The sequence below is a fragment of the Triturus cristatus genome, chromosome 11 (assembly GCF_964204655.1).
Source record: "Triturus cristatus chromosome 11, aTriCri1.1, whole genome shotgun sequence".
Classification (NCBI taxonomy): domain Eukaryota; kingdom Metazoa; phylum Chordata; class Amphibia; order Caudata; family Salamandridae; genus Triturus; species Triturus cristatus.
In genome coordinates, this window is record NC_140594.1 from 480413047 (window position 1) to 480438802 (window position 25756).

At 43.1% G+C, this 25756-nt stretch overlaps 1 protein-coding gene across 1 annotated transcript in view; it reads right to left on the reverse strand.

Moving 5' to 3' along the window:
* The window catches only part of DOCK5 (dedicator of cytokinesis 5), a 923455-nt gene that overhangs the window by 395111 nt on the left and 502588 nt on the right, over positions 1-25756 (reverse strand). Inside the window, exons 19-21 of the mRNA XM_085632878.1 lie at positions 15145-15242; positions 12255-12344; positions 7772-7872 (exon numbers count right to left, since the gene is read on the reverse strand). Of these exons, the coding sequence (XP_085489004.1) occupies positions 7772-7872; positions 12255-12344; positions 15145-15242 (289 nt within the window). The remainder of the gene's footprint in view (positions 1-7771; positions 7873-12254; positions 12345-15144; positions 15243-25756) is intronic.

The window sequence follows — 25756 nt, forward strand, 5'->3', positions numbered from 1 at the left end:
TCTACCTCTGTGACTCCGGTTGCTGCTCGCGCCTCGTGTATAGCTGGTTTTCCTAGTTATCTGGCGAATACAAAAGCGGGCTTTGCTGTGTTTGTTTAAAGGCTACACATAAGGGGCTCAACTGATCGAATTGTAACCAGCTGTCCAACACAATACCGGCAGAAGGGCTCAGTGAGACGTACACTTGTAAGGGGCAGAGGTTACATTCCCGGCAAGTCTGCCTCAGCCTTCATTCTTCCGGAGTGGATCAATTGAATACCATTGATTGGGTAGCAGTTATATCTGTTAACCGAGCGTAGAAATTGAGCAAATTTAATACGGAGGGCTATTTGAAAAGTATAATTTTTTTCCAATGTGCCAGATGAATTTGTCTTTATGTTCTTGGGACTTATAAGAATCTTGTAGTGTGTACATCAGGCGGGTCATGTGTCTTTGGAAAACTAGCACCTTTTTGTGATATTGTAGTTGCATGATAGTTTCACATTATAATAGTGGGGGCTCAGATGTCAAACTTCCTTTCCGGGTGTTGGTCCTTGCCAGCAGTCATCACCTACTGCCAAAGAACTGCTTTTCAAAATGTATATCACCTGTCCACCTCCTTCCCCTTCCGGTACCCCCCTCACTAGTGCCCTCTCTCCCATTCGTTTTCACCCTTCCAGCCTCTCTTCCCCCGTTCTCTCTCGGTCCGCCATTTCTCTCCATGCCCCCATTTCTCTCTCCCTGTGCCCCCTTTCTCTCTCTCCCTGTACCCCCCTTACTCTCCATCCCATTTTCCCGTGACCCATAGCTTTGGCTGCAGGTGAGTTGGCACAACTCCTGTGAGAGAAGTGTCTCTAGATTAGGTGGCACGTGCCCCTGCTGGGACCATGGTCAGGCGTTTGTTACACAGAAAACCACGTCTCCGTTAAACTGCAGTTTGAGAGTATTTTTGGTTATTGTGTTTATTTACTGTACCAAATGAATCATGGTGGAACCGGGAATCTTATGCCAGAGCATCCCAGGAATCCAAAAAGTAAAACTGAAAAAACCCATTTTGGAGAAAAATTATGTGATGTTGCAGAAATCGCTTCATCTCTTAGTGGTGTTTAATGTAGGTTCATTTACAAACCTCAGCCATCATATAAGGTCTCTGGAATGCCTTAGACCTGGCAGAGTCTCTTGATGCCCATGAGCAACAGTAAAGAGCATGTTCACCGCTGAAGAGAGTGACCACTTCACCATTCATCCCTTTGTGCCTGCAAACAGAGCCGAATACTTCACCTTTCACCACTTTGCATCTGCAAACAGAGCTGACCACTTCACCAGCTGAACAATATTTGCACAAGCGTCGCTGACACCCCGTACTACCGATTTTCTTATTGCATATGATGCCCCAATCACTTAAAGTACATTTGTTGTGATCGGTAGTCCCTGTCCCCTGCTATAAATTCCATCGTAAATTTTTAGATCCTGTTTTTTGTATTTTTATTCATCCATTCACACTCCTTTACGTTAAAATAGCCATAGCTTTACTGTACAGTTGCTAGAATAGCTTATAATATGGTATAGTGTGTAATTTTTAACCCCTTGTGTGCCCCGCCCTTTCCCCGCCCTGTGCCGGGCGTTGAATTAGCGGGCGGGGTTCATGACGAGATAGTCTCGTCATGGGCACAGCGCAACCGCGGCCCATGACGAGACCATCTCGTCATGGGCACTCAAGGGGTTAAATAATCACTCCACTGCAAACAAAAACATTGATAACAAACACTGCCATTTACAATGCCAGTAGCTCCAACTGCAACAAATGCGAGACCTATTGCATTGCAAATGCTTGTTACGAGTGGAATGTGCTCTGGGAGTCACAGGTAAAGGTATTTTGGCTTTAATGTAACAAGTCTGAATGCATTTGACTTTCCATCTGGCTATGCCTGACTTGGAAATAGGGTTGCCTTTATGAGGTAGGGAAAAGGCTACAAAGAGTTGTTTTGTCTCCCTGAAAGTTTTAGATCTATTTATGTAAAACATAAATGCTCTCTTAACATCCAGAGTATGAAGAGCTATTTCTGCTACAAAACCAGAAAAAAAACAGGAAGCTCAATTGATTGATGGAGGTCACAGTGAGATATTGCTTTAGGTATGAATTTAAGATTAGCACAAATAACCAGTTTATCTTTATGTATTTGAAAGAAAAGTTCTTCTAAGGCTATTGCCTCGAGCTCCCCAACACGACTGAGTGAGGTAATAGCAATCATAAATGCCACTTTCCATGAGAGAAATTGAATGGAACATCAATGCAAAGGCTGCAAAGGAGGAACTATAGGCCAAGTAAGTACAATGTTAAGGTTCCAAGAAGGTGCCGGAGGTACACAATTTGGAATAACTCATTTGGGTCCTTACCTTGAATGCTTTAATGACTAGAATTTTGAAGAGGGGTAGATGCTATCTAGTTTGAAGATATGATGCTATGGCAGCAAGATGCAACCTAATGAATGTTTATGCTAAATTGGACTTTTGAAAACGTAGCAAAAAGCAAATATTGTCCTGTACTTTGGACTTGATGGGATTGATTTGCTTAGGTTGGCAGAAGCAAACAAAACATTTCCATTTTGCTGCATAAAATGCTCTAATTGTAGGTCTACGTGCTTGCTTAAGAGTGTCAATACATTCTGCTGTTAAGTTTCAATAACCAAATTCTAAGACCTCAGGAGCAATATCATTAGGCTGAGAATCTTGGGTTTTGGGTGTCTGAACTGTTCTGAAGAAAAGGTCCAGCCTGTTGGGCAGCTTCTTGTGTGCGACTACTGAGAGATCTAGTAGTGTTGTGAACCGAGGCTGAAGTGCCCAGGTGGTAGCTACAAGGATCACAGTGAGTTATGTTTGCCTGAGTTTCTGAAAAAGAAATGCAATGAGAGGGAGAGGTGGAAAAGCATAGGCAAATATCTGCCCAACCCATACATAGTGCGTTGCCCTTGGATAGTGGGTGTGGGAACCTGGAAACAAACTTGGGGCATTTTCACATTTAGACTCTGGCAAACAAGTCTATCTGAGGCAACCCCCACTTTTGCAAGTAGGGAAGGAGGACTTGTGGGATGAGTTCCCATTTGTGGATCTGTTTGTGTGGCCTGCTGAGCAGGTCCGCAAGATCGTTGACCGTCCCTGGCAGATTCTCAGTCAACAAATGAATGTGATGGTGTAGAGCCCAGTTTTACATGATCAGAGAGGTGGGACAACTGAGAAGACCATGCCCCCACCCCCCATTTTTCTAGATAGTACATGGCTGTCATATTGTTCGTCCAGACTAAGACAACCTTGTGGGACAGATGAGGAAGAAATGCTTTCAGTGCAAGGAAGACTGCCTGAAGTTCCCAGTAATTTATGTGTAGAGTCAGATGTTTGGCTTCCCACAGACCTTGTATTGTTAAGTGTTGTAGGTGTGCACCCCAACCCGTCTCCGAAGCATCTAAGGTTAGAGCGATGTGAGACACAGAGTCCCAGAAAGTCTGCCCTGTCAACAGATTGTTGGAGTTCCACAACTGCAGAGAACGGTGAGTGTGGCGGTCTATCAACACTAGATCCTTGTGGTGACCCTTTAATTGAGGCCATTGGTGAGAAAGACATTGCTGTAGTGGGCACATGTGTAGTCTTGCATGGGGAACTATGGCAATATAAGATGCCATCATTCCCAGTAGACGCATCACAGTGCGAACGGTAAGTGTTTTGTTTGACTGAAATTGAGGTAGAAGTGTTTATAAATTTTGTATTCAAGCAGGATTGGGGTAAAATAATCCCAACTGTATGTTGAGAATAGCTCCTAAGCATGGTTGAATTTGAAGAGGTTGAAGGTGAGAATTGGGGACACTGATGGTGACCCTAAATGTTGTTGACATTGCTGATGAATGGTGGTATTCATGAGCCAATCATTCAGATATGGGATTACGTGAACGTGTTGTCGCCATAGATGTGCTGCAACTACTAACAAGCACTTTGTGAATTCCCGAGGTGCGGTAATGACTCCACATGGAAGAACTTTGAATTGGTAGTGCTTTCCTGCTGTGAGAAACCTGAGGTATTTGCGGTGAGCATCATAAATGGGTATATGTAAGTAAGCGTCCTTTAGGTCTAAAGTGGCCTTGTTGTAAAAGTGGAATGACATCCTGTAGAGTGACAACATGAAAGTGTTCTGACAGGCTGTAGTAGTTGAGAGACCTGAGGTTTAAGATTGGTCTTAGGGACCCGTCCTTTTTTGGAATCAGAAAGTATAGGCAATATACTCCTGTGCCTTGTTGTTGAAGAGGCACTGGATCTATACCCCCTCTGAGAAGAAGGGCTATGACCACTTTTATGAGAAGTGCTAGGTGATCTTGTGATAGCCTGTGAGTGCAAGGTGGGATGTTGAATGCTGTGGTAATGAGCTCCAGACAATAGCCATGTTGGATAATGGCTAGTACCCATTGGTCTGTTGTGATGGACTCCAAGACCAGTCTTTCCCCGACAAGTGTTGTGTGGTCGGGGGGAAGAATTTGTTAGTCACTGCTTTGCAGTGGAGATTGCTCCACGTGCAGAGGCATGTCTACCTCTTCCCTTATAGTTACTGCCTCTGAAGGAGCCCTTGAAAAAGTCCTTGCAATAGGTGGATTGACCCTGCTTTTGCTGAGAAGTGGAGGTGTCTGTAGTGGTGGATTGACATCCACCCCTATAGCCAGAGCGGCGAATAGAACCTCCAAATGTAGGAGTTTGTAAAGCTCCCATAGCTTTAGAAGTGTCCGTGTCTTTTTTCATTTTGTCTAATGTGGTGTCCACCTATGGCCCAAACAGATGTTCCTTGTCAAATGGAATGTTGAGAACTGCTTGCTGGACCTCTAGTTTAAAACCCGAACATCTGAGCCAAGCATGTCTCCTAAGGAAGACACTGGTATTCCTAACCCTTGCAGCTGTATCTGCTGCATCTAATGCACATCTAATCGAATTGTTGGCAATTGCCTGACCCTCTGACACAATTTGTTGCCCATCTTTTACAATATTTTTCAGGGAAATACTGTTACAGCTCCTACATTTCATCCCAATGGGCACTATCATAATGAGCAAGAAGAGCTTGGGAGTTGGCAATGCGCCAGTGACTAGATGCCTGGCCACTACTCTTTTTCCTGCAGCATGAATACGTTTTTTAAAGAGGTGGTGTATCCCCAGTTGCCTGACTGTTGGCTCTCTTGAGAGCTGTAGTAGCAACTGTAGAGTCTGGTGGTACCGGACTACATATAAAAAGAGGGTTTGAGGAAGCCGCCTTGTACTTTTGATCAACCCGTGGGGTAATAACACGGGCACGTACTGGTTCTTTAAATATATCATAAGCATTGCAGTTCAAAACCTAGAATGCAATGGTCCAAAATATGGAATCCATGGCATGAAAGTAGGGGTTTGTTGTGCACCCCCGTTGTCCTACCCCTCCCTAAGGGTAGACGAGGAAGATACCTAATAGATTTGAATATGGAACGATAACGTATGTCTTTTTTGTAATTGATTCCCAACGCCAAATGTGTATTTTTGCTGTGTCCTGAGCCTTTTCTTTTGTGAGATTATTGTATTGTTTTTTTGATTTGTAGGGTTTATGTTTACTTTTGAATAGAAAGATCTTCCCAAAACATAGAATGCATGAGATGATGTTAAAATTGCTGTACACTACCTACATTTAGTAGTTTGACTATTGTACAATGGGAAGTCTAAGTGTCTGAATGCAAGAAGAATGGAGGTCCTATGTAAGATTAGTTCGTACCTATTTGTTTGCATTGAATCAAATATTTACTGGTCATATCTGATGACGGACAACTAGATGTAATGGAAACGAATAAAAGTTTGATTAAACAAAATTAATATATCATCAACATGCCGCAACTTGCCAGGAAGCATGGGCAGAAATGGTGTCTCTTTGTGGGTAGATGAAAGAGTATCAAAAAGGAAGCCTTGCTCTAAAGACTTTTTGTGTAGCTGGACCCCATGATAAGCATCTGCCCTAGCAATAACTTGCTGGTAAGAACTAGCAACTTCAGGATTGGAGGGGCAGGCTGGATAAAGATCTGGATCATTGGGAGTGATGGGATCTGTATCATGTCTCCCATAGATCAGCATCCCCTAATGGGTCTCCTAAATCTCCTGTGTATGACCTTAGTGACCCTGGAGGCATAGCATCAAGGGGGTCATGATGTGGAGATGACGGAGAAGAAGGAGCGGCTGGTGATGTTGGTGATGATGGTAGGGGAGGTGGTGATGATGGCAGGGAGCTGGAGTAGGGTGTGGTGAAGGTGGTGCAGAATGAGGAGTAGGGCTGATAGCCTTGTTCTGTGTCCACTTTTTGACAGGTACAGGCACATCCAATGCGTACTCAAAAGCCAACTGTCTCTTAGGTGAACTTAGAGGCAAATATTACCCTCTTGAACATGGATCTTTCTTTGTTTAATGCCCATTTTCCCAAGAATTGGCTCGACTGCAGACATGGAAACTGAAAACAGCTTTGAGGTTTTCGAGTCAGATGTTTTTGGAATCGAGTCTTTAGAAGATAAAGAATGTTTTTTGGTCAGCACACAGGGAGCTAAAGTTGGTTGCTAATTCAGTCCCAAAGGCAGAGTTGAGACCGAGGAATGTGCTCGATCCAAGGAGGCTGATACTGAGGATTTCATCTTAGTGGAACTTCTCAGTGCCGGGCCCGGAAGGCTGAGCAACCAAAACTTTTTTGGATCAGACATTAGGCAGGTGGCAGTGGCGGTCTGGTGACCTTAATAATGGAAAGAGTGAGGGTTTAGAAGTCTTTTTGGGTGGATGGAGCAGGGTCTTGGTTGACAGTATTCATGCGCTGACCGAGTGGCAGGGTGTACCTCAATTCCTCCTCCTGATCAGAAATGTACTTGACGTAGAAAGCTTCCTCTTCCTCCTTGGCAGCTTGATCTTCCTGGGCATACTCATCCCCGAAAATATCGAGAATGTTGTCTTCAGTATGACAAGACATTTCCAGCCGACGCGCCCTTCAATCCTGGAGAATCTTTTTCAACCAGAAAGACTTCCAAGCACCACAGTCTGCCTCACGATGATCGGGCGAAAGGCAAAGATTGAATAGCAGATGTTGGTCTGTGTGCAGATATTTGGCACGGCACTATGGACAAAATCAAAAAGGTGTCCGTTCCATCAGGAACACATCTTTAGCACTGACGGTGCACGTGGAATGGTGTTGCCCTGATGGGCGATCGGTCGGTGTCTTAACCGATGAACTTTTCAAGTGGCGCAGTAATGGAAAAGTGCAATTGACATAACGATACCATAGAAGACAGGATAGGACTGAAGACTTGTATCAAAATGAGTTGAACATGGAGAGGCACCCACATCTGAACCCGATGGAGTAGAGAAAACAATCTAACAAAGGAGTCAATGCCCATGCGCAATAACACCGAGAAGAGGAGTCACTTACCTTGTGACTCAAAAGAATTCTTCGAAGGAAACCAGTTTGCACAACTCCGAACCCAACACTAGATGGCAAGAGTATGCAATACATGTGCATCTTCAGCCACACATGCCAGTGAATACATAATTTTGCAGAAATCAATAATTTGTATTCCAATAAACATTGTAAATCCAATAAATAAGAGAAAGAACAACATTGTTGGCATGAGAATAGTATTTACAAATTTGTCAAAGATGTTAGTTATTAACATATAGCTTCACATGACCCAGAGGTGGTTTGAAAAAGAAGTGCTCCCTACACCCAGTTTCATAAAGGAGAATTTCCAAATGAATGTGCCATACTCACATATATGCCAAGGTGGCGCTGAAGTGCTTATTAATGTATGTTTCAAGTACAGGATTAAAATGTTGGAACTTGATGTCCCCAATTAGTGAAATAATAAATACCTGTCAAAAGAAAGAAGAAAAAAGACGAGAATGAGAAAAGGAAAGCAGCACAACCTCTTTCGCAACACAGCTATTCAATTCACACTTTATTAATTATGCCACAAACGATTCCCAAGAACCCTGGTGCAAGACTGCATGTTTGCTTTAGGAAGCCCCGTAGTTCAGGGCTTCAGACAACACACATTTCACAATTTTTTTAATATATGCTGATGACTCCCAAATGCACATCCCACTGGATAAATTTCAAGAAGAACAGAGTAAAATCACAAAATGACAAACATATGTAACATTGAATAAATGAAAATGTCCCCTACTTGAATAGTACTAACACTGGGATCTCGTTATTGGCGAAACTGAGCCAAAACGCCTCCCAATTATATGGCCACTAAATAAGGGAAGTCCAGCACCTACGTTCAAAAACGCAAAAAACATGGTGTTCGATGTCGACATATCCTTTTCAACCCAAATCAAAGCTGTTGGCAAGGGCTTAATGAATAAGTTACTTACCTTCAGTAACGTCTTATAAGGTAGAGACTAGATCTATTAGCAGATTTCATACCTTAGAATTATCCCCAGGTGCCAGACTAGATCCGGAAATTTTTCTACAGCAGTACCTCTGCACATCGGTACACGTCATCCACCCTATGTGACATTGTTAGAGTCCATTTAAGACCTCCTCAGACACACTGACGTCAGTTTCTTCCACAACTACTTTCCGTGCTAAAACGCAAAGCAACAAATAGAAATTGCCATGGAAACAGTGCGCCCAAAAATAATCCCCTTTTTGAAAGATGCTTATATTAAGTATTATTGGCAGTTTGGTGTGTCTTATATCAAATGCTTTTTTTACAGCAACGAGAAGCCCAAAGGTGTGTGGAAGGGATATGGAAGAAAAGAAGAACCAGTTCACAGAGCGGGAGGATGGGTGGGTCAGTATGGAATCTGCAGCTAGATCTAGTCTCTAACAGGTATGGTGTTACCAAAGGTAAGTAACTTATTCATCTGATAGAGACGTCCAGCCACAGATTCCTTACCTTAGAATAAATACCCAAGCATTACCATCCCGGAGGACCGTCCACAAACTGATTCCAAGAAGTATCCCTGACTAGGCTATCCAGTCCGCATAAGAAAAAAAACAGACTGCTTGCAAGAAAGGGAGGGGTGGAAGAAAACATCTAATCAGAAAACTCAGGAAGAACCCCGGACGGTACTAAATCCACAGCCGTGAAAAGATAAGGGAGAAAATGCATGGCAGAAGAACAAGACAAGAGAGAAGAACACTCCATATAAACATAGCACTACAACGCCCCCAGGAAGGGCAACCGGTCCAGGAGACAGAGGCGAAAAGCTAAGGACAATAGCTAAAACTACTGGACCAAGCTCCCAGCCGTAGAAGTAGGCAAGGTAGAGGGCTCCAACCAATATCCTATAAGACATCTCAAGCAATATCAACAATCAACAATATACCAAGTTAGGCAGAGGAAACACTCTGAAAGAGAGGAGGCTCTCTGGGACAATGAAGCATAGAATCCCAAGAAAAGAAGTTATAAAACACATATAAATAGAGAGGCAACAATATATGTATATGATATGTATGAACATAAACATATACAGAATTCACACTGCACAATAATAGGCTCCTAAGAAGGGTACATACAACAACCACAACAGTGACAATGGGACGAAGGCAAGACAACAGAAAACTGGAAACCGGTCACATGACCCCATCCAAAGGGAGAGGGCGAGGAGGAAGTATACACCCCAGAAAACCAATGAAGCAGACAGAATCGGCATGATTAGTAGGCCGAGAGACAATTGAATATATAATCGCAGGGGAGAAACAACCCCGCTACAATAGAGAAATAAATACCCCAATGCGGGACTGGAAAAAGTGATCGAAGTGTATGGGGGCAACACCTGGGAGGCCTATGAAGGCAACTCGGCCACAGCGTAAAATAAATTAATATTGGAAGACCAACGCCAGAAATGAAAGTCCAACCAAAGGGCTAGTTTAAAGAAGAGAAGGAATAGAGGCAGCACCCACAGTCTAGGAAGCAGGAAGGCCAGAAGCAAAGGAAAGTCCTCCAATACACGGGACAACCTGTGCATAGCCAATAAGCCAGGGAGCAACATGAGTGGGGATCCTGACAACACCCAAGATCATACTTGGTAGACTAGTACAAGGGAGATGAGCCCCTAAGGGGTGAGAACTGCAACCGTTCTTCTAAGAAGTAAAGGAAATTCCTCCTAAAGAATCACAAACCTCCATAAGATCTAACCCAGAGTGGACGGGCAAGGAACCCATGTCTGAGAAGAAGGGAAGAGGAACATTCACCGCCTACCGCCAAAAAGGGCAGAAGGCACACCTGAAGAACATCCAGGATATTAACAAAATGTTGGGTTTGGCCTCGCAGGTATCATGGAAAAGACTTCAATCAAAAATGAAAGCAATTGCAGCTTCACGCAAGACAGAAGCAGAGGAAAAAACAAGCCATGCAAGACATAGAAGAGGAAGGGCAGCCAAGTAGAACAGTCATGCCAAGATACGGACAAGAGATGGCCACAGGGAACCTAAGAAAGAACAAGGGGCTGACGGGGTCCGTCTCAGCCGTGTATAACAAGAACTAGCACAAGAAGTGCTAACGCCTGAAGAGAGAAAGAAGGAAAACTACAAAGGGAATAGCCAGACAAAGAACCGTAGGCCAAGAACCATGCCCCTTCCCTTGCATCTGCTAGGAAAGAAGGGCACCAACAGAATGGAAGAGAAGAACCGCCTGGCCAGTGCGGAAAAAAACTCAATAATGGGCAGGGGCGAATAAACCCGTGCACCTTTTGCCGACTTGCACCAGTGTACCAAGCACAGCATGTGGAGTCCCCCCTCCAAAAATATATTGAGGAATACCTGTAAGGCATACAGACTAAGTACCTTGTCAAGGAACAAGGCAACAGTGCATTTGCACAATACCATGAAAACATCCCACTCAGAACCTGGGTAAAAAGGCAAAGAAAGCCGTGCAGCCACCAGTGTAGACACCAAAAGGGTCAGAAATTAAGAAGCATCCCAGAGCACAACCTATCATCGACAGGGTAGAATGTAAAAAGAAAATACCTGCCAGGGCAGGGCACCCAATTGACGGCAAGTGGAGGGACTAGTGAAAAGCGAAGTCAATTGGCACAGCCCTATAACAGTCCACACAGAAGGGAATGCGGTAAACCATTTCTAGCCCGACTGAGTACAGGGAGAAGACAATGGCATGGCAAACAGGTTTTAAGGTTTCGCTCCAGTCGGACTATCCTGAAAACGGCGTAAATCGGACTCAGCTTGAGAGCCAAACAGATACTGACCATTGAAAGACATGTTGAGCAAGGCAGAATGAACAGCCTCAGAAAAGCCAGAGGTACGTAGCCATGCACACCAGCGATGAGCCACTGAAAGGGCCATGGCCCTTCCAACAGAACCTGTGGTATCCATGCCACAACTAATTATTAATGTAGCCGCCTGATGGCCACCCTGGATCAGCTGAGAACGAGAGTCCCGAGAGTCATCAGAGACGGAGGGGAGAAGGCACGAGACCGAATCCCACAGCACATGAGAAAAACAGACGAAAACACAAGCCATATTAAGGGACCGTAAGGCGGAGCTGGTAGCAGAGAAGATATATCGACCAAATGCATCCAGACCTTTAGACTCTCTGTCCTGTGGAATGTCAAGCACACTGCTCATGTTGGAGGAGGCTGTAGCAGCCTGAACCACAAAGTTGTGCAGAGTGGGTCTCCAGGGGCAGGATGGTGCCTATGAGCTATAGACTAATCCACTGATCCCCTTTAAATGGGTTTAGCCCAAGTGCCCAACAGAACAGCAAATAGGGTTTCACTGAAGGGAAGTGCAGGCTCAGTACTCAGCTTGCCCTGCTGAAGCACCCCAAGTAAGGGATCAATGGCCACTTCCACATAAGGATCTGCAGCCCCAGAACTCTGTCAACTCTCTGCAAAAGATGAGCAAAAGCAAAGCTAGCCCCTGCAGCAAGGTAAGGAGGCAAAAACACCCCAGAGGATGGGGTAGAACCAGGGGCAGAAACCCAATGAAACTCCGGCAGATGCATGAAATGCAATTGTAAATTGTAATGCAATTGTGTAATCAAAGATGTCAATCGTCGCTCGAAGTACATGTTCTTGTCTCGCCTTTCAACACCCTTGCAACATACAGGACTCCACTGCTCACCATCTAGGATGACACTATAGTAATGAAAGTGCCAACATCATGAAAGATCTAACCTCCAAGAGTAAGTTAACTAAAGTACATTCTACCCACTCCACTAAACCCCCACACACATGCTCTTGAGTACTTGCAGTCTGAGCTAACCTGTCTCCCACATACTCACCAGTGCATCAAATACAAGAAAGTCATAAGTTTCATTTCCAGACATCTCCATCATTATATTAAAAAGTGCATCGAGTGTGTCTTGAAGAAACTAGAGGAAATTAAAAAGGAAATGTTAGGGTAAATGACAGTTTATAAGTCCAGGACATGTTGCAATGAGATGCCACGCTCTCTAAATAGTGATGCAAGCAAATATTTACAAACTAACCCTGGAATTGTATTAAGTAGCAAAGTTGGTATCAGATAAGCTTGGCACCACATATGGCGGCTGTCATTTATCAGACACAGAAAAGGTGATGAGAAGAAGGATGAGTTTGAATGCTACCTCAAGCAATTGTGAATGGCTAGACTTATTGCAAGCTTTCATCCCACTGCTTTTGTATGTTTACGGTCAGGTATCACCTCCTACCCCAAGCAGAACACTCGAGGGGCTCAGATCAAGAATACAGATTCAGTGACACTTTCCACGGATGGGACAGAAGGGTGTCTAATTTATTCAGATCAGGCGGAAATAAAGTATGAAGTGAAATGTGTCTTACATCTGTTCCAATTACTGAGTTTTGGGGTTCTAGATCTACATTTAAAACTGCAGTCCTCTCACTCTGTCTTCAAAATAGATCAACACGGTTTATCCTTCAGTTCTCTTATCAATCTGAACTTCCCTTATGTCCTTAACCCATATTTAACACTGAGTCACCTCACATTTCTTTAAGCATGTCTGGGATGCATGTAAGACTTTTAAGCACAGCTTAACAATACAGCATAACCTACTGTGTTTACAAAAACTGAAATAAAGAAAGCAGACCATGGAAAGGCAATGTAGTCACCAGTAGCAACTCTTATAAGTTTTGTTACCAAATTGTGAGAACAGGAGGCACATTGTGGCAACATCAGACAATGGGCTTTATCAACTAAATAATTGACGCTGTAAAATCCAAAGCACAGCGCTCCTGTGTGTCCAAGACCCTTCTCTCGTATACATCTAATGCATGTTATACACTTATTTCCTGAATATGGAAAACTGGCTAAAAATACTACAGAGCTGTATCAGAGTAGAAGATGGTGGGTGGCACTAGTAAATTAAATTCAAAGTAAAAAAATGAGAGTATCAGTAATTACTTCACCGTTAATTCCCCTACACCTATATAACATAATGTGTATTTGTAAAGTGCACGTTCACCCAAGGGTATCTTGCCGCTGAATAACTGATGTTTATTGTTACCCAACTCCATGATACTTATTTTATTGACCTCAAAAGGACGAAAGGCTGAGTGGACCACCAGGACTTAAACCTGTGACCATGAGGACAAACACAGGCCCCTACAGTTGCTGCATTAGTCCATTAAGCCACCAGATCCAGCTCAGACACCTGTACAGTTTTTAATTTGTAAAATAAATAAGCAAGTACAGGGACCTAAGGTTTTTGTAGACAGGCTGCTAGCGCTGCCGAATGCTGGTGTCTGTAGAGTACATAGGATTGCTACTCGTGATTCCACCAGCCTGATTTCACCAGCCTACACTTCTCGACTCGGTATCTAACTCTTGAGTTTCTTTTTCATCCTGGCTTTCTCAATTTGTCACAGCTTCCTGTCTTTCTCTTCCTCCTCCTTTCTCCCGTTTATGACTTACTTTTCATTGCCCAGATCACAATCTGATGAAATATAACCACTACCACAACACAAACTAGACACTGCTCTTCGGTATAGCACTCTTCCACTGCTAACATCTGAGAACTTGTTAGGACAGATCAGACATCAAAGATACAAGCAATGCAGAGTAACCTTTGAAATTGAGTATTTGCAACGACTTGCATTCATACTGAATCTTTTACAGAATACATGTTGGGTGTGCAAATGTCTTCTGAGTAAATCTCACAACTAGGGACGCAATCTAAAAATAATCATAAAGGTCACTTTTACAGGCATCACAAACCCATCAAGGGAGAAGTACACCATTTATTTCATGGACAGGAGTACAGCAGGGTTATTCCAACTAGAAAGCAAATTGAAATAATTCCCATAAGAGCAAAAAATGGAACTAATATTGTTCAGTCAATGTGAAATCATACAAAATGGGCTGTGAAAAATATCCTTGTGCTGAGAACCACAGAGGCAAGGTAAGAATATAGTGAGACATATTGGTTGGTTAATATAAAAATGAGATACACCAGCACCAGAAAACCTATTATAAAAGAATATTAACTTACCAATGAAAATATTGTTTTAGTCCACAAGAAGTGGTGTCTTGAGCTTATCGAGATTCAAGGGGTGATGTATGAAAATTAGAGAAAACAACTTTCAGTCCAGTCACCTCAACACACAGGAAGTCATAGGTACAGAAAAAGAGTTTGTCCACAAGACAAACTCAAAGCTCAGGTATTATTAACTAAATGGTTTGCTTATGGCAGGAACCATGTGGAGGAATTTTATGAAATGTGTACACCTCTGTGGCAGCTGTCAAGGGTCTTTGGTATTACAAAAATTGCAAATGCATAATAATTACTTAAATTGATTATGCATGTAGACGTGGCATGAACCAGTTGGCTGCCTGTCACACATACAGCGGGCATGACTCCTATGGAAGGAAAGACAAATATTTACAACATCTTTGAACTCCTAAGGCCTTGATACAAAATTAATCAGAAAACAGACTACACACACCTCCAGTCCCATAACCAAAGATACAGAAGGAACTGAGCCATAAGATGAGGAGTGGGACACATGGAGCAGGTCGGGATAAATGGGGGAAAACCACCTAATTGTGATGGACTTCATTCCTTTAATTAGCTTAGCTCAAGCCAAGCAGTGATCAGTGATAAAGAATTCATAGGAATTCGGCATAGGAATTAGCCAATATTTTTATTTTAAAAGCATGCATGACATTCCTTTCACCTTTACAATCTCACCACCGTTCACATCCATGAGCTTCCGCAGGTTGTGTGTGATAGTTTGAGAGTTGGAGCGCCAGTTCAAGAGACCCAACAAGTCAACTGTAAACAAAATAATAATAACAGTAGTCAAACAGTGATTTATTTAGTGGAACATCTCAACTCAGCTTGGGTACTTTCTAAACACTAATCCTTTAGATTACAAAAAAAAAACAAGCATTGGCATAGCCAATAGGTCTCGCCTTTGGGACCTTATGTGTTTAGGCAGAATTTTGGGCTATGTTGTAGAGCATTGCTGTGATTAAGTAGTATTGAGTGATAATATGTGTGGTGCATTTAAGTTGCATTGAGTAGAGTGTAGTTATGTGGCTCGTAATTATGTGTTTAGTGGTATGTTGAGTGTATTGAAGTTGCATTGAGTAGAGTGTAATTAAATGGTATTTATTGGTAATATGTGGAGTGTATTTAATTTGCATTGAGTAGATTATGTGATACTTAGTGGAATGTGGCATGTATTTATGTTGTATTGATTTGAGTGTAATTATGTGGCATGTAACTATGTCACTTTGAGTGGTATTAGGTGGAGTGCATTTATGTTGCATACAGTACAGTGTAATTATGTGGCTTGTATTCATGTGGCATAGTGTTATTATATGTGTGTAAATATGATGTACTGCGCGGTATTATGTGCAGTGTATTTATGATGTATTGAGTAGAGTGTAATTATGTGGCTTCTAATTATGTGGTACTTAGTGGTATGTGGCGTGTATTAATGTTGTGTTTATTTTTGTGTAATTATGTGGTGTAATTATGTGTCATGTAACTATGGCACATTGAGTGGTATTATGTGGAGTGTATATATGTATATATGTTGGATTGAGTACAGTGTAATTATATGTTATGTATTTCTGTGGCATATTGTTATTATGTGGAGTGTTTTTATGTTGCCTTTAATGGAGTGTAATTATGTGACATGTATTTTTGTGTTAGTGCGTGGTATTGTCAAGAATTCCTGTCATACAAGGGAAACACGCCCTTATGTAAACAGGAGAGCTGTTACATAACTCAAGGAAAACACGCCCTTATGTAAACAGGAGAGCTGTTACATAACTCAAGGGAAACACGCCCTTATGTAAACAGGAGAGCTGTTACATAACTCAAGGAAACACGCCCTTATGTAAACAGGAGAGCTGTTACATAACTCAAGGAAAACACGCCCTATAAAGGGAGGAACCGGGAGGTACAACGCTGTCGGATATTGTGTTCACACCGACGTACCTGCTTCGTGAAGAGCAGTGTTCCGGAGTGGTGCTCCAGTAAGGCAAGAACGGAGGTAGGTCGAGTCGTTACTCCCTGGGCCGTGTCTTGCCCCATCGTCACCTGTGAAGGACCCGGAAGCTCTACCGGTCAACCATTGAGCTTCGCTTTTTGACTCGGCTGAGTCCAAGCGCAGTGGCGCTTTTGCTGGTTGGAGTCGTAACTCCCAGCCCGACCAGAGACACAGGGACTGCCAGCTGTAACGCACACCAGGAGGTGTTTGCCGCGTTACAGACTCGGAAGTCCACAGGATCGATCGAGCGGCTGCTCTCGGTTCAGTCTTCTTGCTTGTGATTGGGGTATCGGTGACGCATCACCAGGAGGGGACTCCGCGTCCCGGTGCAGTCTGAGGAAGAGGTTGAGCGGCTGCTCCCTTCAGGTAGAGACCCCGGCTGGGTGTTTCCCTGACTCCTCGATTCTGCCCCTCACAGCCTACCGATTGGCATTGTCGGCCATTTCATTTCTGCCCTCTGTTGGCATACGCCGGGACCGGCGTATATGCAGAGGACGGTTAGGACCATCCATGCTGTGGGCTGGTAACGTACTTAGCCTGGAGGATTCCAGTGACTATAACTTTTGTTTATTCTTTGTATTATATTTGCCTTCATTAAAACAACTAACCCTTCACTAGTGGTTGCGTCCTCATTGTCGTGTCTGTTAAACGATCCTGAGACGTTCAGGGCGTTACAGGTATTATGTGGAGTGTTTTTATGTTGCATTGAGTATAGTGCAATCATATGGTGTGTAATTATGTGGTTGTGCGCGGTATTATGTGGAGTGTATTTATGTTGTATTGAGTAGTATGTAATTATGTGGTTTGTCATTATGTGGCACTTAGTGGTAATATGTGTAGGGCATTTCAGTTGCATTAAGTAGAGTGTTATGTGGCTTGTAATTATGTGGTACTTAGTGGTATGTGGCATGTATTTATGTTGTATTGAGTTGAGTAGTTATGTGGCATGTAACTATGTTATAGTGAGTGTTATGTGTAGCGCATTTATGTTGAATTGAGTACAGTGTAATTATGTGGTATGTATTTATGTAGCATAGTGTTATTATGTGGAGTCTTTTTATGTTGCTTTTACTAGAGTGTATTTATGTGACATGCAATTTTGTGGTAGTGTGTGGTATTATGTGGAGTGTTTTTATGTAGCATGGAGTATAGTGTAATTATATGGTGTGTAAATATGTGGTACTGCGTGGTATTATGTGGAGTGTATTTATGTTGTATTAAGTAGAGTGCAATTATGTGGCCTGTAATTATGTGGTACTGAGAGGCAATATGTGTAGTGCATTTAAGTTGCATTGAGTAGTGTAAATATGTGCTTTGTAATTATCTAATATTTAGTGGTATGTGGTGTTTATTAATGTTGCATTTATTTTAGTGTAATTGTGTGTTGTGTAACTATGGCACACAGGGGTATTATGTGGAGTATATATGTTGTATTGAGTACAGTGTAATTATATGCTAAGTATTTATGTGGCATAGTGTTATTATGTGGTGTGTTTTTATGTTGCATTTAATAGAGTGTAATTATGTGACATGTAATTATGTGGTAGTACGTGGTATTTTGTGGAGTGTATATATGTTGCATTGAATATAGTGTTATTGTAGGGTGTGTATATGTGTGGCATTGAGTGGTATTATGTGGAGTGTATTTATGTTGCATTGAGTAGAGTAAGCATGTTGTGTGTAAATATGTGGTACTGTGTGGTATTATGTGAAGTGTATTTATGTTGCATTAAGTAGAGTTTAATTATGTGGCATGGTAATATGGGGTATTGAGTTGTATTATGGGGACTGTATGTTGTATTTAGTAGAGTGTAATTATGCTTGGAAATAATTGTAAGATAAGTAATATGTGGCTAGACGTTTTTATCAGATGTTACCAGCTTCACCAGTTTACAGCAAATGTACAAACACCATTACAGTGAAAACGGAAGTGGCATTGCAAAAAACATGATATAGAGTAGTAATTTTTTGGTGCTATTGTGGGTCAAAATATGATAATCATTTTACCCTCCCTTCGCATGGGAATATGTTTGAGAGCCTCGAAATAATTTTCCCTAAGCCTCTCTTTTCTACCGCCAGCCCCTAAGTACACTGTTATCAAAGGGGCTTAATTTCAGCCGGAGTATGGCTAAACGTACAGGTTCTTTTCATTGGTTTTACACTTGTCCCTAACTTATAGCCAATAGGTCTCACCTTTGGGACTCCTCATAATTGTTTAGCCAGAGATATTGACTTTGCCTATGTCTTTAAGCTGTGACTTCCATTTTGTGAGGTTGAGGCAGAGCAGCTGCTTGATTTTATATTCTTTGAAGAGTGACTTTGCAACTCCAATTTGATGTCTTTTGTTAAGAGGAGAGAGAACACTTGTGAACAGGTTTTATTCTTAAAATGTTTTATTGTGTCCAGATATGATTGTATGGGCTCTTTTATTGTATATGAAAACTTTGGTTCGGTGTCCAGGCATACTTAGCGTCTTGCCTATACTTTAAAAAATAAACAACCCCTGTGCTACTGAGATTAGCCAGGAGAGGTTGACCGAAAAAGAACTGAACCATAACAAAAGTTTATTTTTGATGAGCTGAAGACATACGATTGAGGCTCTTCTCCTGTATTCTGTTGTTACATTAATCCGCTGTGTACTGTTTTTATACATGAAGCATGTGTGTGCATGTAATTGTGAGTATGTGAATATGTGCACTGGTGTATACATTTGGCTATGTGTGTTTGTGAAAGCACGAACATAAAAGTTATAGCACATTACCCTCCCAAACAAAAACATCAGATCTGGCTGGGAGTGTAATTTACCTATGGTGTTAGAAATTTGGGACAAAGCATATCAGAGGGCTATGGAAGCACTGTATCTAACTGAGCTGCTCATGTGATCTGAGCACAACCAATAAGATTGTGGACATGACTTCCCTGCCTGATGTTTTGCAGTAAACACTGTTTTATCACCATGAGGCACCCTGGTGAGTTCTGCAATACAAATCCCATAACCAAAGAGGGAGGGAGAGAGGTGGGGAGAGTGGGAGGGACAGAGAGAGACAGGGAGAGACAGGGAGGAAGAGAGGGAGGGATGCAGTGTTGGAGGGAGGGAGGTATGGAGAGAGGGAGGGACGGAGAGAGAGCAGGAGGGACTGAGAGGTAGGGAGGGGGAGAGGGAGGGATGGAGTGAGGGAGGGACACAGAGAGGAAGGGAGGGAAAGAGGAAGGGACGAAGAGAGGGAGAGAGTGAGGCAGGGAGAGAGTGAGGCAGGGAGAGAGTGAGGGAGGTGGAGAGAGGGAGGATCAGAGAAGGAAAGAGGAAGGGAGGAGAGAGGGAAGGAGGGATAGAGGAAAGGAGGGAGAGGGAGGGACAGAGAGAAGGAGGGAAGTAGAAAGGCAGGGAGGGAGAGAGGGAGGAGCGGAAAGAGGGATTGATGGAGAGAGGGAGGGACGGAGAGAGGGAGGGAGGGACGGAAAGAGGAAGGGACGGAAAGAGGTAGGGGGAGAGAGAAGAGACGGAAGAAGGGAGGGAGGGAGAAAAGTAGGTAGAGGGAGGGAGGGAGGGAGAGAGGATGGGACAGAGAGAGAAGGAGGGAGAGAGGAAGGAAGAGGGTGAGAGAGGAAGAGAGGGTGAGAGAGGAAGAGAGTATGAGGGTGAGAGAAGAAGAGAGAGGGAGAGAGGAAGGGACGGAGAGAGAGGAAGAAAAAGAAAGAAGGAGAAATAGCAATGAAGTGAGAGGGGAGATAAAGAGAGAACAAAGAAAAGGACAAGAGCTAAAGAGAAAGTAGAGAAATCAGAATGGAAAGGGATGAGAGGAAGAGAGAGAGAGACACACATCTAGAGCACAAGCGAGACAATGTGAAAGAGAGACCGTGGGAGAGGAAGCACGACAGCGAGCGAGCGGGAAACATGAGAATACGAGATGAACAGCTAGAGAGGGAGAACAGAGACAAGAGACATTGTGAGAGAGAGGGGCTAGTAGACGCCACCGGCAGCAGAGCGGACGCTGCCCCCTGCGTCGGTAAGTACTCACACAAATCAGTGTGAGAGGCACAACCTTGCAAGTGCTATGTTACACAGTTTAACTAAATACGAAACAAAGCACTATGTTCCACAGTTATCTAAATTCATAATAAATTGTTTAAGCAAAACGAACATGACATTAAAATCGGCTGTCAAAAAGAGAAAGGAATGTCAAGAAAAGGTCCTATCCGAAATGCAGTTTAAGCTGGACCCCCCATGAAGCACAGATATTTCACAGTCGCACTGACTGGGTGTTGTGTTGGCATCCAAACAAAAGGACGAGTTGAGCCATCAAGTGCATGGGGGGTTTGGAGGGGGCAGGGGTCATGTCTGGTGATGGTATGTGGGTGCCACAAAATTCACAGGGTCAAAAACCAATCCTGCTCCCTGGTTCACCACTGACGCCCTCTGACCCAACTGTGGAATTTAAAGACTTTTTCATTTTATGAAGAACGAGATCTCCAATGGAACGAGAAATAAACATTTGATTTTTTTTTTTAAAGAAAAATAATTAAAAGTACAAGTTATCAATACCACTATAGAGAGGCAAGTTATCAGAAAGGGCCGGCAGAGCCATTGATGTTAAATCAACAGTGGCAGCGCCTTTCTGTACCACTGGATCCTCACTCATAGTCATAAATGTTAGAATAGTTTCCGGATGGAAGCGTGGCAGTGGTAAAAGGGCTCCTGGGCGGAGCGCAGAGCACCAGTTCAAACACCCTTGTTGTTTCCGGGCTCACCTCCGACACCCACAGACCCAGGCGTCGACTTTAAAGACGCGATTCAAGTTCTGCGCTTCGATCGCAAGAAGAAAGCGGTCTACGGCGGCATCAGAAATGGGCACTTTTTTTGTTTTGAAGAAAAACATTTAAAAAATCTCATCAATGGCATGGAGGTGTAATTGGCAAAACAAGAGCAGGCAGGCTATCATAAGGGTCCGGGGCCAGTGTTGTGACCACGAACCAGAGCACCGTCGGCATTTGTCAGGCAGGTTACTCGGCTTTGAAACGCTCTTCTAACACGGTTTTCTGCATCTCAGATAAACGCGTGAATGCGCAGTCTGCTTTAAACTCCTCCAGGAATGAACCTGTATGATCAAAAGATCCAAGCAGGAGCTGCAAGCAGTGATCCCGTGTTGTGGCCACGCGGACGCGGACAAGAACAAGCCAGGAACTGGTGCGCGCGCAAGCACGCTTGTGCCTGCCGCTGCAGTAGAAGACTGCAACCTATTTCCAATTAACGGGCGCGATAATTGGAAACAGATGGCGCTCATGCTCGCTCCCGAGCACCCTAGGCCATGGACCAGAGAAGGCAGAACATGCACCCGCCTTGGCCCAATTGCATGCTGTCTTTCTTAGAACGACGTAGGCAAAGGCCAATAGGGGGAGATCAATAAAAAAAAGCACACACGTGTTCACAGTTTTAAAGCCTCACAGAGCAGCGCATGCGCGCTAGCTCAGACGAGACCTAAAAATGAAGGTATCTATGGACTAATCAATTTAGTGATCATTGTGTGTGACAAATAGAGGAAGGATTTTGGAATTATTACATATGGAAGTTATTGTTACTTAGCATCTGGACTAGGCATAGTCTATATTTTATTTCCAGATTTGACTCTCTTTTTGACACTGGCTATTCAAACATGCAAGCTCTTTTCCTTCTGTAGACATTTTCTTTCACTTAACATATGCTCTTCGTACTGTCATCATTTTCGGTAGCTAAGAAAGGTGCAAGGCCTGTTTTTAGATACAGTTAAGGCAAAATTGTGCTTAATTTAAACAGGGGTTGTTATAAACCAAATAAGTTGGAAACAAAGCATCAGAATGTCTACATGACCTCGTAAATGCTACAAAAAAAATAATGAATGCCTTTGGTATACTATGGTGCGCATGGCTAAATGTGTTGTCCCATAAGTCTAGGTTAAATATATGAAGCAGATTTATTTCTCTATAAATAAGTTACATAAGGGGGCATGGGGGCCAAGTGCCCTGATAGCAGTGTCAGTAAGCTTGTCCGGAATACAGAGCAGTTTCCATGAACACTCGACCAATTTGCAGAGTCTGGTAGCATAAGTGAGTTTAGTGGTATACACTGGCTCATACAGTTCTCTAGATGATAATGAAGTATGAATCTGGACTTTTAGATAACCCTTGCAGAAAGTATATGTCTATAATTGCCCTGTCTCTTCCTCAAGACTAGCAATGCTCAGAGACATACCAGTATAAGAAGAAATGTCTTTTAATGAAGGTCATTTCGCAGAAACCTCATTTCTAAATAACTTCCTTTTCTCTTTCTTCACTATGAACTCTACCATCATAAGCTTTATTTAGCCCTACAGAGATGAATTCTCCAGAACTGGATACAAAATCCAGGTCGGACCTTTTCCAATGACACATGTGGTGGTAACAAATCATGTCATGGTGTACTAGTTATACCCTTTTAAATACACCCCAACATCCTATTCCCTTACTGAAACTGGGGAAAAATTAGGTCATTATAGTTTTTGGTTAATCCACATCCAGCTGCAATGGCAAGGTGGTATCACAATTTCTCAAATGTGCACATTTGAGGTGGCAGTCCTAAGACTAAGTGGATATGATTCCTCTGCGAAGATGTCCCAGAAAACTCCCATCCACCCCTAGTCAAACTCTTGAACGTACCCAGGTTTGCAGTCTTGATTCTGGAAGATCAGTATTGAGGGCCCACTGCAGCTTAGGAATTATATACAAAACATGCACCTTTAAACTTGCATGTCATCACCACTGTAATTTACAGCCTACACACAAAAAGCATCCAGCTGCATCTGAATTAGCTGTAAATTGCATATTTGTCAAAGTTTATGCAACATTATTTGGCCACTTTAAGATCATCTGAAATGGAAATATTAAGATCCTAACAATGTTTTGTGACCTTTTGCTTCACAGACCCAAACGTGCTACTACCCAGATTTCTGTATCCTAAGAGCATTACTTTCCACTTGTCTGCATCTAATTAATGATTTTACAACAAGGATAATGTTACTTACCCAGTAAGCATCTGTTCTTGGCATGTAGAGCTGTAGATTCACATGCATTGTATACCCCCAACATCTAGTGTTGGGTCTGGCTGTTTGCAAGTTGTTTTTCTTTGAAGAAGTCTTTCCAGTCATGAGGTAGGTAACTCCTCCTTTCGGTGATAGTGCGCATGGGCATCGACTCCATTGTTAGATTGTTTTACCGCAGAGGGTGAGAATAGAGTTGGTAAGTAAAAGATAGAGATGTCCATGCGTATGTATATATAGTAAGAGAGAGAACTGCAACAGGTATAGGTACCCGGGGAGGCGGGTGGGAGAATGTGAATCCACAGCTCTACCTGCCAAGAACAGATGCTTACTGGGCAAGAAATATTATCCGTTCGAGGCATGTGAGCTGTAGATCACATGCTTAGAATAGATAATACAGCAGTATTATCCCAAAGCAGTGGCTAACCTGTAGCTGTTGGAGTTATCTGAAATAGTGTTCAAAGTACTGCCTGGCCCACATTAGCTTGTTGTCTTGCTAACACATCCACACAATAGTGTTTGGTGAATGTGTGCGTTGTAGACCATGTTGCGGCTTTACAAATGTCAACTATGGGGATGTTTCCTAAGAAAGCCACAGTAGCCCCTATTTTGCGAGTGGGATGCGCTATTGTTAACGTTCTCTTTGCTTTTGCATAACAATTTTGAATGCATTTAACAATCCATCTGGCAATACCGGACTTGGATATGGGATTGCCCTTGTGTGGTGGGGCAAAAGCAACAAAAAGTTGTTTAGTCTTACGAAAGGATTTTGTTCTATTCAATGTAATATAAAAAGGCTCTTCTGACATCCAAGGTGTGTAGAGCTCGTTCTGCCACAGAATCAGGTTCAGGAAAGAATACCGGTAATACAACTGACTGACTGATGTGAAAGGCAGACACTACCTTAAGTAAAAGTGTGGGGTTAGTACAAAGAACCACTTTATCTCTGTGAAGTTGGAAAAATGGTACTTCTATAGTTAGTGCCTGTAGTTCACAGACTCTCATCAGTGAAGTGATTGCAATGAGGAAAGCAGTTTTCCAGGAGAGAAACTGAGGCTCACATTTAAGCATGGATTCAAAAGGTGGGCCCATTAATCTTGTGAGGACTATGTTAAGATTTCACACTGGAGCTGGTGGAAGTCTTGGTGGTATAACTCTTTTGAGTCCTTCCAAGAAAGCTTTGATTACTGGCACTCTGAAAAGCGATAAATGTTGCCTATTTTGTAGATAAGCAGCTATTGCAGCGAGATGTAGTCGGATAGAAGTGTACGCTAATCCTGACTGCTGGAAGTGTAACAGGTAACAAATGATATTTTGTATTGAAGCATCAAGAGGATGGATGTTGTTATTGCAATAGATAACACATTTCCATTTGGCTGCATAACAGGCTTTTGTAGTAGGCCTTCTAGCCTCTCTGATGATGTTCATACAGTTTGGTGGGAGATTTAGATAACCAAACGCTATGACTTCAGGAGCCAGATCGCGAGGTTCAGTTGTTTGGGAGCTAGGTGTCTGATTTCTCCATGGCTCTGTGTAAGGAGACTGGATGTGAGGTGCAGCTTTTGATGTGGAAGTAGTGACAGCACCACCAGGGTGGTGAACCACGGTTGACGGGCCCATGTGGGAGCTACTAGGATCAGTGTGAGGAATGTTTGCCTGAGTTTCCGAACCACTCATGGAATGAGTGGGAGAGGTGCTAAAGCGTAGGCAAATATCCTTGACCAGTTCATCCATAGTGCATTGCTTTTGGAGAGCGGTTGTGGGTGGGTACCTGGAGGCGAAGTTTGGGCATTATGCGTTTTGGTATGTTGCAAAAAGATCTATTTGAGGAACTCCCCGACTTTGAAAGTATGGGAGGAGAACTTGAGGGTGAAGTTCACATTCATGTATTTGCTCTCTCTGTCTGCGGAGGAGATTGGCAATCTGATTGTTCACTCCTGGGAGGTGTTCCGGTAGGAGATAGATTCTAAATGTTTTACGTGGAGAGATTTTTTCTGTTGACTCCACAAGCTTTGCACTGTGTGGTGCTGAAGATGAGCCCCTCAGACAGAGAGGTACGCGTCCGCTGTTAGCATTGTCTGTGGAACTTGGTCTATGAAGGGCCATCCTTTTGTTAAATTTTGTGTGTTCCACCACTTCAGAGAGCGATGAGTACGGCCGCTTAGCAACACTAGATCGGTAAACAGACCCTGCGATTGGTTCCACTGACTCAAGAGCATTCTTGTAGGTGACGCATG